The sequence below is a fragment of the Populus trichocarpa genome, chromosome 12 (genome assembly GCF_000002775.5).
Source record: "Populus trichocarpa isolate Nisqually-1 chromosome 12, P.trichocarpa_v4.1, whole genome shotgun sequence".
Taxonomy (NCBI): domain Eukaryota; kingdom Viridiplantae; phylum Streptophyta; class Magnoliopsida; order Malpighiales; family Salicaceae; genus Populus; species Populus trichocarpa.
This window is the reverse complement of record NC_037296.2, coordinates 4,797,532-4,809,995: the sequence shown is the minus strand read 5'-3', so window position 1 is coordinate 4,809,995 and position 12,464 is coordinate 4,797,532. Positions and strand designations below refer to the sequence as shown.

General features: G+C 32.4%; 1 protein-coding gene across 3 annotated transcripts; it reads left to right on the top strand.

Moving 5' to 3' along the window:
• The first annotated feature begins 2,995 nt into the window (after positions 1-2,995).
• On the top strand, positions 2,996-7,882 carry LOC7493506 (protein DETOXIFICATION 16). Of its 3 annotated transcripts, none has more exons than XM_024581790.2 (9): positions 2,996-3,517; positions 3,581-3,657; positions 5,640-6,184; positions 6,290-6,376; positions 6,485-6,541; positions 6,653-6,891; positions 6,999-7,117; positions 7,258-7,344; positions 7,492-7,882. In XM_024581790.2, the coding sequence occupies exons 1-9, from the start codon at positions 3,373-3,375 to the stop codon at positions 7,549-7,551; spliced, it is 1,416 nt and encodes a 471-aa protein (XP_024437558.1). In that variant the 5' UTR covers positions 2,996-3,372; the 3' UTR covers positions 7,552-7,882. The 3 variants fall into 3 exon arrangements, with proteins under 3 accessions (XP_024437558.1, XP_052301989.1, XP_024437557.1); XM_052446029.1 differs by having other exon boundaries at positions 3,001-3,657; positions 7,492-7,592; positions 7,665-7,882; XM_024581789.2 differs by having other exon boundaries at positions 3,002-3,657.
• Positions 7,883-12,464: the final 4,582 nt, after the last annotated feature.

Here is a 12,464-nt window from a genome sequence, read left to right as displayed (position 1 = left end):
ATTTCTTTAGGTTTTGAACATAATTTTCACATGGAAATGATTTTTAAAAATTCATAAGAAGGATCAAAAGAGAAAAATAGAAAATTTCAAGGTTGAGGCTCAATCGGTCGACCGATCAAACTAAATCAAGGCAACCAGTCAATTGGTTACTCGACAGTATATAAGGGACTATCACTTTCAAACAGCTCACAAAAACCTTCAAATTGATTTTCAATAACCCTAATTGAGGCTATCTTTTAATTTCACTCAATTTCCACCAAATCAAGCCCAATTGGAGATGATTTCTTAAAGATTAAAGCTCAATAGCTCCTAAAAATGCTCAAGGAATGTGGAATCAAAGAGCAAAAAGGCTAATGATCCAACATCATACCAAGGTGATAATGTTAAAAAATTTCTTAGTTCTTTTGCAAATAGGTCAATAGCCATTGAAAGAGTATTAATAACTGATTTGTATGCCTTTGGTATTGATGAAATGAATGCATCTATAAGTTGGAGGAATTTATTCTTTTTAAAGAAACCCAGTTATCCTAAAGCTTATTAGAATGTCTTTTTTCAAATATGAGGATTAATGTTGAGCCTAGGATTGTGAGTAGACTATAAGATAAACATATTAAATTCGACTGTCAAATGCTTGTAGATATCTTAAGAATTTCAAATGAAAGTCCTAAGGTTTTTGAAATCAACATAATTCTTATAATTGAAGGTTTTAGATATGATGAATAAGTGATTTGCATACTTGTAAGAATGATTTTTCTCCAAGAGCAAAGATTAAGAACCAAGACGTGCTCTTACAACCTGGATTACTGCATAGGATCATAGCATATAATATTTTGCCTAAAAAAGGATATTATGATGAGGTCACATTCATGGACATGTGCTTGTTTGATTATATGGTTAAAAATAGGCTTATTAATCTACCATATATTATCATTCAAAATATAATCATGGCTCACAATTAGAAGCAAAAGCCTCTTCCCTATGGTCAAGCCTTGACATTTATATTTGAGCATTGCAGTATTTTATTAATGAGTATGGATAGGAAATAATATTTGCAAGCAATGGAAATAAATAATATAACCCTGACCAAAATGAAATTTCTATTTAATGAGGAAGGTGTTTGGGTCGCTAAAATCCAAGTGGGAGCTTATGCTGAGGAAGAGCATGATGAAGAAGAATTACATGTTGGTGGTGATGATGAGTTTGTTAACATGTTTGAGAAGCCACTTGTAACTTCCTTTTTTGAAGATGCTGGTACTAGTTCTTAGAGATCTAGGATGGAAGATTGCATAGCCCATATTGAGATGGATATTAGTTATCTTCGAGACTCTCAAGCTCACATTATAGCTAAACAAGATCATATGGTAAGTGACTTACACAATATCAAGACTATGGTGACAAATCTACTCTCTCGATATCCACCACCCTAGACAATTGTGCCATAAGCATTTTTATGTTTTTATGTATTTAATTTTCTTTATGTTTTTTTTATTTTCTTTCCCAATTTGTAATGGATAATTACATTTTAAACATTATGGCATGTTTTCATATTCAATTTCTCTATGGCTTATTATGCTTTCTTATTCCTTTTCATTGATGACAAATGGGGAGAGAATTAGCAAAAATAGAGAATACATATAAAACAAGTGATTATATGATTAAGGGGGAAAACATATATGTATAGATTGTTGTCAATTGTTAAAGTCTCTAAGGGGCACTATATTGCAAAATATAGGGGTGTCCTTTTCTTTTATATCTATTCTTATTAATTAATAAGTCCAAGATGCAAAACAAGTGAAGACTTAGTTCTTAAGAATTTGTTTTAGTGCAAATTATGTAAATCTTTATATCTTACTTGATAACACAAATTAAAATGAATCCACACACTTCACATTGTATGTGCTATATAATATATATGCATTTAGTCAGTCCAAGATTCACAAGGTTTAAAACTGTCAAATCTAGGTTTTAAGTTGAACTGGTCGACTGCTTGGATATATCAAGTGAACCAGTCAACTACTTGTTCATCAAGGATAAACATCTGGAAATTTGCAGAAACCGGTCAATCGATTGACTTGACCAATCTGAACCGGTCGACCGTTTGAGTTGTCAGAGGAATAGTAACTGCTATATATGGCTACTTTTTTATAAAATCATATAAATTTCAATTGTAGCTCCATGTATAGCCTAAATAGTACATATAGTATGACAATTTTGTAACTTATTAATCCAAATATCCAAAATCTGGTCATTTAATTATTCTTGGATCCTCTTAGTTTCAGATCTTATAATAGACTTAATTGGTACCACTAATTGATTCTAGTGATGCTCGCTAATTCACATCATTAGTGGTTATGGATTTTTTTTTAAAAAAAAAATTGTTCAAAATAGGTGGAGTTAAGTGATAGTGATCACAGTCATTTGCAAGATATTGCTCATGATCATCCTGATTTAAATTAGTTGTAGGTTCTTAAAGAGGTATAGGATATATATTCAAGTTGATGATAACGAGGAAGAGGTACAATATAATATTGTTAAAGAAAAGAGGACAAAGACCAAGAAAACACCAAATCGTGCTTAGTTTTACAGTACTAATTATGTTGCTTATGAATTGTGATCTATTGCACAAGATACATGTGATGTTGATGAGCCTTCTTCGTATATGGATGCCATTACTAGTGCTAATTATAGAATGTTTGTTGTCTTACATAAGAATCAAACTTGGTAGCTTGTTCGACCTCTTAAAGGAAAGAAGATAGGTGGCTGCTTTAACTGGATCTATAGAAAAAGGATGCTATCCCTGTGATAGAAGATGCTACATACAAAACTTGGCTGGTTTTAGATGGATATAGACCGGTGTTGACTTCAATAAGGTATTTCTTTTTTTCTATAGTTAGGCATAATTCTATTAAAATTCTATTATCTTTAGTGACGAGACTTGTCGCATTCATACGTAGAGAATTAGAGAGAAATATCTACATGATGCAATAATTGAAGGGTTTTATGATTAATGGCAAGGAAGATCACTTATGCCTATTGAAAAAACCCTTGTATAAACTTCAAATGATATTTAGAATTGAAAGGGAGCACAAGACCGCTTAATTTCTATCCACCGAGTAATTTGTCTGGTTCAGTAGACAATTACATCCTCCGAAATTGACGACCGCCATTTGCGTTAAAGTTTTTGTCTTCGTTTCAGTTATGGTCATTTTGTCATACGTACTGATGGAATTTAATTTCTTTATCTTATTATAATGATAGTTTTTTTTTTTTACTTTATAACTTTAATCATCGACACATACTGATTCAAGACCACTTGTCTTTTATCGCGAGAACATTTATCTTCCACTTTGTAAATCTCCCACTTGAAAGAAAATGGAGAGAGAGCAGCAAAGTTTGTCTCTTAATACACCTTTATGTGAAGGAAACGGTGTCGGACTTTACGAAGAAAGAAACCAAGAAAGGGGTATCAGCAAGAAGGAGATTCTTGAAGAAGTGAAAAGGCAGCTATGGCTAGCAGGTCCTTTAATATCTGTGAGTCTGTTGCAATATTGTATACAAATGATTTCTGTGATGTTTGTAGGTCATCTTGGTGAGTTAAGCTTGTCTGGTGCTTCAATGGCCACTTCCTTTGCGAGTGTCACTGGTTTCAGCTTGTTGGTAAGTTTGCATCTTTTTCTTTTCATTTCCCCTTTTTTTTTGTTTTATCAAAATGTTAAAAAAATGTTTGTAAATAATACCAGGGACAGTGACACTTCTACTAGAACTGTTTGATCAGTTGATATAACAGTATGTGATGGATGCTAACTGAAAAATGTGATGAGCAAGTGCTCGATGACTTCCCTTTTTGTAAGATTTTAGTGAAAAATATAGTATCTTTAGCATTGATTGTGTTCTGAGTTAAAAGGATTCAAGCTATGCAATTTGTACATAACCGTGTTACAGTTGTTTGTAGAATTAAATACCTACAAAGATGGATTTTGATGGCAGTACTAAAGAAGAACAATGGTTTATAATGGTTTCATCCAACTACAATACTGTTAGGTTGCTCTATAACTTTGTAAGATTTTAATTGGTAACATGTGTAGGATGTTCAAGGTCACTTCTGCAGCTGTCTGCCTTGGCAAACAGATCCCTTGAAATTCTTAAGATGTTTGATCAGGCGTTTTCAACGTAGATACTCGTGATCATATTTTGCATAAGATGTTCTCCTCACTAAAAGATAGCAAGCAAAAGAACTGGATATTTCTGGCTACTAGCCAACCTAAATCAGTTTCCTTCAATTTTGTTAGTGTGATTTCCCAGACTGTCTGATAGGGGCTGATTCCCCCTTTCTATCAAATCTTCTGAGTATTTTATTTTATATATTTTTCTTTTTTGTCTTGTCCTTGTCTTGTGGTTTGATCAACTGGTAAGTTATGTCATACAGTCCAAAGGGCATGGCTTGCCTTGGAGCATTATCGCCGCCTGAATTGAAGAAAACAGTCATTTGGCATCCTAATTATTAACTAATATATATTTTCTGTCCGTCGTTCCATATAAGACATGTGATAATAATATTTTTATTATTATAAAGGCTATCTGCGTGTGACAATTTGTCCCTTTCCTTATTAAAAATTAAAGGAGAGGGAAATCTTTAATGTTATCCAGGGGAATGAGGAATAAAATATTTGATGTTATGCAAGAAATCGAGGTGTAACGTGCTAAAGAGCCCCCCCCTCTGCCAAGTTAAACAAAACATAAAAAAAACTGTAGGCCCATTTTTTGTTTTTATATGCTTCACATGTAGTGTATAGGTACTGTTTTCTTTTGGTTTTGTCTTTTCTTTTTGAATGATTAGGCTATAGTTAGGGTTTGATGAGATGAATGATCCAACTAGGCCACAAACAATTAGTTTTTTAATAATGTAATGATGAATAACCCACAAAGGCCATGAAGCAAAAATCTGGTTTGCTATATGTACTGAAGTCTTGATTGTGCTGAAATCACAGTAGTATCGTTATTTATGCTCAAAAGCATGACCAAAACTTGTTTCATAATCATTAATACAGCTCTTAAAACATGAAAGTGAAAGTGAGAGTTTTATAGGAGTAGTACATTGAGAGCTGATAATCTGGTTTGCGGGGTTGAGGACTTGCTGTTGATGTGTTGTGGGAAATTGAAAACACGAATTTATTTCTTGAAAAAGTGGTAATTACTAAATAGCAAGTCTCACCTCTAGGTGCTTGAAGCCTTGAATGGCTTCTATCAGATTAGTTTGCTGTTGCATCAATTAAAGTACAATTTAACTTTGTTGTTTAAAGGGACATTGATGGAGTCATTCATAAGCTGCATCATTTTGCAGCATGTTGGATATATTTGGTGTACATAACCATCGGGAAACAACTAAACAGTTAAATTGTTCAATACTCTCAGACCTCAGTTAATGCAGATCCTTTAGCATCTAACGGGAGCAGATTGAAATGCTTTTGAATGCTTCATTGCTTCTCCACTATACTTTGTCTGACTAAATGATTCGTAAAATAATATCTTCATGCTTTGTTTTTTTTCCAGAGTGTCTGATTCAGATTGGATTCTTTTACGAAGTTCTTACCTCTGACCATACATAAATTCTTTACTGTCTTGATTTGCTATTTAAATAGTTGGGAATGGCAAGTGCGCTTGATACATTTTGCGGGCAGGCATATGGAGCAAGGCAGTTTCATATGCTCAGCATACACATGCAGAGAGCCATGGTTGTTCTTTTACTTGTTAGCATACCCCTTGCCATCATCTGGGCAAACACAAGACCTATCCTAATTGCCTGTGGCCAACAAAAAGATATAGCAGAGGAAGCTGGACTGTATGCTCGTTTCATGATCCCAAGCCTTTTTGCATATGGTCTTCTTCAATGCCTGGTCAAATTCTTACAGACTCAGAACATAGTATTTCCGATGATGCTATGCGCAGGAATCACGACTTTACTTCACATCCTTGTGTGTTGGGTTCTGGTTTTCAAATCTGGCCTTGGATATATAGGAGCTGCATTGGCTAGTTCATTCTCTTATTGGATCAATGTATTACTTTTGGTACTTTATGTCAAGTTCTCTTCTTCATGTTCAAAAACTTGGACAGGCTTTTCAAAGGAGGCCTTCCACGATATTGTTAATTTTATGAGGCTTGCAATTCCTTCAGCTGTTATGGTTTGGTAAATTTTCTTCGTAAACATATTTCATTTTGTATTCAATAGAAACAATCACATATCTAACCCTAATCACTAGATTATGATATTTTTTGCTGACTTTAAACACAGCTTGGAAATGTGGTCTTTTGAATCGATGGTTCTTATGTCTGGTCTGCTCCCTAATCCAGAATTGGAGACTTCAGTTCTTTCTATTAGGTTTGTTTTGAGCCTTCAATGACCATTTTTTTCTGAAAACCTGTGAATCCTTAGAGGATATCATAGATGATTAGCAATTTTGTTATTTTAATGAATCTGTGTTCTCAGCCTTAATACAGCTGCAACTGTTTGGATGATCCCTTACGGACTAAGTGGTGCTGCCAGGCAAGTTATGCTGAACTGGAAATAGTTATATGACAAGTTTCATCATCCTGATCCCTGCCTTGTTGCACTGTTTAGATAATTTTTAGAGCGATTTGATTGTCTTCTTTGTAGCACCCGAGTCTCAAATGAGTTAGGAGCACAGCATCCATACCGCGCGCGATTAGCAGTTTGCGTTGTCATCACAATTGCTGTTGCTGAAGGCATTTTGGTGGGAATAGTCTTGATATTGATTCGCAATGTTTGGGGCTACGCCTATAGCAATGACATAGAAGTTGTTGACTATGTAGCAGTCATGTTGCCTGTTGTAGCGACATCCAACTTCTTAGATGGACTCCAATGTGTTCTTTCAGGTTCTGCACTTTGTCACAATTTACTAGCCTTAAGAGCATTATTTTTTAGAACTTATGCTTAGGATCACGCGGATAATTTGTAATAAACTCTGTTTATGAACATTTAGGCGTTGCCAGAGGATGTGGTTGGCAGAAGATTGGTGCATACATCAATCTTGGATCATATTATTTGGTGGGAATCCCCATTGCAATTTTATTAGCTTTTGTCTTTCATGTTGGAGGAAAGGTATGGATTCTTTTTCTTCTTTTTTTCCTTCTCTTAAATTTTTTTACTAGGGCCTTTGGCTGTTGTTATTCATCATGTTCGCTGAATTGAAAGCAACTTATTTTCATTATATTTTTTTCTCTGCTAAAAATGTTCACTAGGGCCTTTGGCTGGGGATAATATGTGCACTCATCGTGCAAGTTTTTTCTCTTGCCACTATTACTATTCGTACAAATTGGGAGCAAGAAGTAAGATAGCCTTCTTCTGTGTGCTAGCTTCTCTTACATTTTCCTTTTCCTTTTCCTTTTTTATTTATCGTCCCCCTAATTGTGAAGTGCTACCTCAATCTATACTCATATCTTGTTCATTTTTCCAAATTTGCTCGTTTGATTTAGGCAAAGAAGGCTACTGAAAGAGTATATGATGAAGTAATTCCAGTGGATACAGTATCATGAAGCTGCCCGTTTCCTGCACCAAAAAATGTTGGAAACATTTGATGGCAGGAAGTAAATGTAGCTGGCTGACAATATCTATGGATCTACCAACTTCAACTTCATATCATCATTAGCATTTAGCTGTGGATGCATGCTGTGCTTGACAGAAATTTATCTGACAAGAATTACCATAATTCTACCATTAGTACTCTATCAAATACATCTATGTCTGTGGATGTACAGAAATAAAATGGCCTGAAAATGTGCAAGAATAGAATGATTATCTCGTAGATACGTACGGCATTGCTCAACACGAATCTCAATGCTTTTTAGCTGTTTTTTTCCCCTTCAACTGAGGAGTATATGCATGTTTGTGTAAACAATGCATGCTTGCCGATGGTAAATATTGGCTTCATTCCTAGCTAATTGGTTGGTTAATTAAAAACACGGAGACTTGCATGTAAACAGATACTCAAAATCCATTTCCAAATGAAATGGCCCAGCTAACAAGCAAAAAGAAAAAGATTGACCCGACTAGCAAGCTAAAAACCAGCAGGTGTTGGGTGGTGTGATGATATCAAGGCTGAACAATGGGCTAGCCGTTGAAATGGATTTGGAGTTGGCTTGTAACCAGGGACAATTTATCCTGAACCTGTTAGATACCAATTCAAATATATTGATTTATTTTTTTGGGATAATTATCTTATAATGAATAGAATGCAATATTGCTAAGTTTGATATGAAATTCCATCCAAACCCAATCACTATATATATATAACATTTAAATTTGTTAATTCAATATAATTTATACATATTCCTATATTATCATAACACATGGTATTACATTTGTAATTTTATCATTTAATATATGTATACATGTTTCTCACACAAATACACACATTATTATTTTATTTTATGTTAAATATTAAATAATACTCGAGTAATAAATACCTAAATAAATATCTGAAATCCAAATAATAGAGTATAAATATCTATATTTGTTTTTTACTCAAAAAATAATAGATAGATAGAGTATGAACATAATAGAAACATGGCTCATGGATATTCATTGTTATCCTTATTTAAAACAAAGGGATAAGACACTTGCTCCAAAAAATTGACTCTAAAGTGGTAACATAACTTCTGACTAATGGTGTGTTTGGTAATACAATTTAATATGCGTTTTAAAATGGTTTCTAAAAATTTTTCTCCTAAAAAACATCAAATTTATGCTTTTTAGGTACTTTTCAATGGCTTTGATGTGCTATTTTAATAAATTAAAAAGCAAATATTATTTTGATACATTCTCCATTAAAAAACTAAAACATAATATACATTTACTATTCATTCAATGTGCACTCACTCATAGAAAACTATTCATTTATTAGGTTTTTTTTACATCAAACCTTTTTTAGATTGCGTCCTTTTTTGTCAATTTAATGACCATGGAATTTGTTAAATAAAGGAAAAAAATCAAGAAACAAGGAACAAAGTGTAAAACACGAGGAAATCAAGTGGACAATTACAAATTTTCCTTATAAAGTTCACTTTAATCCCCCTACTTTTGTGTATTTATTTTCAGTTCCTTTTATTTTGAAATTTTACTTCCATTCCAAAACTTTATTTTATTTATTTTTTGGTCCCTAAGTTTGAGAGGAGAGAGAATCAATGAAAAACATCATGGAAAATAGAAAGTTGTTTGTTGGCCATATTTTGGCCATGAAAAAAAGTCAATCTTTGTGTAAACAGGTTTTTTTATGAGAGAAGTTCCATTGAAATATTATCTGACCTTATCCTGCCAAAAAAATATAAATTGGGGTTGAGAGAGATTTTTTTTCTAATTTAATTTTTATTTTTAGACAAATTTAAGGGTGTTTTGAGTTAATTTATTAGTTTACTGACATTAAAAAGATTTTTGTTAGATGTTTTTAGGTGAAAAACATGTTGAAAAAAATAAAAAAATTTTGCCAAAAGCCTAACCTAATTTTCCAACCACCTCTTTGATGGTTGAAAAATGTACAAGTAGACAACGCGATGTTTTTTTTTTTAAAAAAAGAAACTAGATTTAATAATAAAAAAAAAACAAAACAAAAGCTTGCACATGGCCTTTTCTTTTACTAACCTAGGCATCTTGCACCTTTTTTTACTTGAATATTTTTTTCTTTGATTTAAATTTAGATTAATTAAATATATGTGTGGATGCCTAATGGCGAGTATTCAATTCCAATTGAAATTAACTAAAAATGATTTTGTGATATTTTTTAATAAAATATTGTTTATTTTTTACTTGGTTTTCAAATAAGATTACAAACATTTTTTTCTAATAATAACAATAGGCACTTTATTTTTGAAACACTATATAATATTTTTTTTTTCCTTAATTTTATTCAATTACTTCCCTATACATGTTTATTTTTATTGTCATTTAATTAAATAAATAATTGATTTTAAGAATTAAAGTTATTAAACACAATCGGGTTCATGACTTTTTTTTATATCATAGACACACTCTTAGGCATGACCTACATGTAGGTGACCACTCCTAAGAACCAGACCACAGTGAAGAGCTCGTCAACTCGAGGTTCCTAGTCAATTGCACACTTACATGAGGGTTGTGAAATGCATGTGGTAGAATTCGAACTAGAGATGACCTCTCCCCCTTGTTGACTCCTTACCACTTGACTATTGCTAGTTGAGCTACTAGCTCACTTGTTGTTCATGGTCTATGTTAAGAGTTACATCTATCCTCAACTTTCTAGTTTAGTCTTTAATTAGCGTTAATAACTTTTTTATATATTTATTAATGCATATAATTCTTGATTTATTTAATTAAATATATGCATTAATTTTTTAAATTTATTTATTAACGCATAATTAATTTCAAAAAAAATATGTTGTGTTGGAAAATAACTAGTTGTCTCTCAAGCATACAAGAATATAAATGGTAATTTCACCTGAACTCAATGGATATTGACCTGAAGTGGTAGGAAATGTTTTTACTCATTTAAGGTCAAGTCGAGTTCGAGTAATACCTGAAGTCAAAAATTCAGGTTCAGGTAGGGCATGAATACTGTCATGCCCAACCTAAACCACATTAATAGTTTGTTTCACATTTCACCATCTTTCTTCTTTAGCAACTTTTTTTTCTTTAATATTTTTCTTTCTTTTCTTGTTCATTTATTTGCTTCATCTCTTCAACTCATCCTCTAATGACCCTTTTGAAGCTAAATGATCGAAATCTTGTTAAAGATCATGGATACTTTCATTGTGTTATCTTTTATGTTCTTTGGAGATTATTTGGGTTGTTAGTTATAAAAATGATGTTAAATGCCATTTAGAGAAGTTGTTAGAGAGAGAGAAGGAATATGGTCGGTTGTTGGCTAAGTGTATTAAGGAGTTGAAGAAGAAATAAGGGAGTTTGATCTTTTAAAAGAAGTTGATGTACTTAGAAGAGCTAATAGTTTGAATGTTGAAACAATGGTTGTAAGGAAATAGTCTGCTAGGGATATTGTTACTTTGTTTTTTTAGAGTGTCTTGTCTTATTCTGGGGTTGAGATGGGTTATTTTATGTAATTGATTGGACTAGATTCAAAATATGGTTTTGGATTTTATTGGATGTGATTTTGGATTTCATTGGATGTAATTTGGATTTTCACGAAAGAAGATTCTTTATTTTTGTTTGTCATTGAATTGGCAGAAGAAAATTCTGGTTTGGGATGCCCGACAAATACCCTATGGATACCTAAAACTTGATCGAGTCAGGTTTGATTTATACTTGATCAAGTTCGGGTCGAGTTTTGGTAAAAATCTTGAGTTCAGATTTGATTATGGATATTGCAAAACCTGATCCATGAATACACATTTTCATTCTTAGATAGGGAGCCTTGTAAATAGGGACAAGGTTGTGTCCCTGAGCTGTCAAAATTCAATTAATCATACCTTAAGAAATTTTAAATGTTTGTCCTCATAATATTCTTTCCACTTTTAGGGTTGTGTTATGGAATGAGATTTGTAATTCTGAGATGCTCCTCGTTTTACCTGGAAGAGTGTGATTAGAGTTCCCCAACACACTAACTCAAACTCAATAAATGCTTTAGATTATTAATGAGACATTTAGACCTTACCTATGAAGTCTTTGTACCACAAATAACTAGGGTTGTTCGTGACTATAGTGGGTTGCGCTTTGACCTATAATTTTATCCAACTCAACTTTTGATATTTTACAAAATATAAACCTGATTCATTCAATTTTTTTAGATTTGAGCGGGTTGAATATATTAGGTTATGCTAATTTTTTTATGGCTATTATAGATGTATGCAAATTGAGCATATTTATCGAGTTGCAACTATTGGAACTAGATAAGACCCCTAAAATGTATATATTAGGGACAACATAAAAACTATCACAATTTTCATATAAAAACAAAATAAAACAGAAATCACAATCAAGCATTTTATCTAATAGTTAGGGTGCAATATGATATAAAGACAAACTAACAGGAAGAGATATAAAGTATTTTTGGTTTGTGGTTTGACTAAGAAAATAAAAGCTCAATTAAAATTCTTAAAATTTTCATTTGTTTTATCATGGTCTCTTGGTTATCAAACAAAAAATATTGAAATTGTATATTAAACTTTTAAAGGAACAACTATAACTTATGTGAGTGTGAAGGTAATAGAGGGAACAAATTAAGAGAGAGAAAGGGAAATATTTTTTATACCAAGAACTCGAGTTACTTACATTGGGTTATATGGATTGGATTGGGTTGAGTGAGTTTCAAAAATCTTAACTCTCACTCGAACCATGATATTTATTTATTAGGTTTTTTACCCATTATCATATATGATATTCACATTATCCAACTTTAATAAATTAAGTCGGGTCAGATAATACAAATATTATAGATAAACTGGTTGTTTAATTTTTTTTATTA

What these genes read in the sequence shown, in the direction of transcription:
- LOC7493506 (XM_052446029.1), top strand. Translation starts at nt 3,373, where the DNA reads ATGGAGAGAGAGCAGCAAAGTTTGTCTCTTAATACACCTTTATGTGAA. An exon ending in ACTCCAATGTGTTCTTTCAG is followed by an intron (nt 6,892 to 6,998) that starts GTTCTGCACTTT and finishes ATGAACATTTAG; the next exon opens with GCGTTGCCAGAGGATGTGGT. An exon ending in TCTTTCATGTTGGAGGAAAG is followed by an intron (nt 7,118 to 7,257) that starts GTATGGATTCTT and finishes AATGTTCACTAG; the next exon opens with GGCCTTTGGCTGGGGATAAT.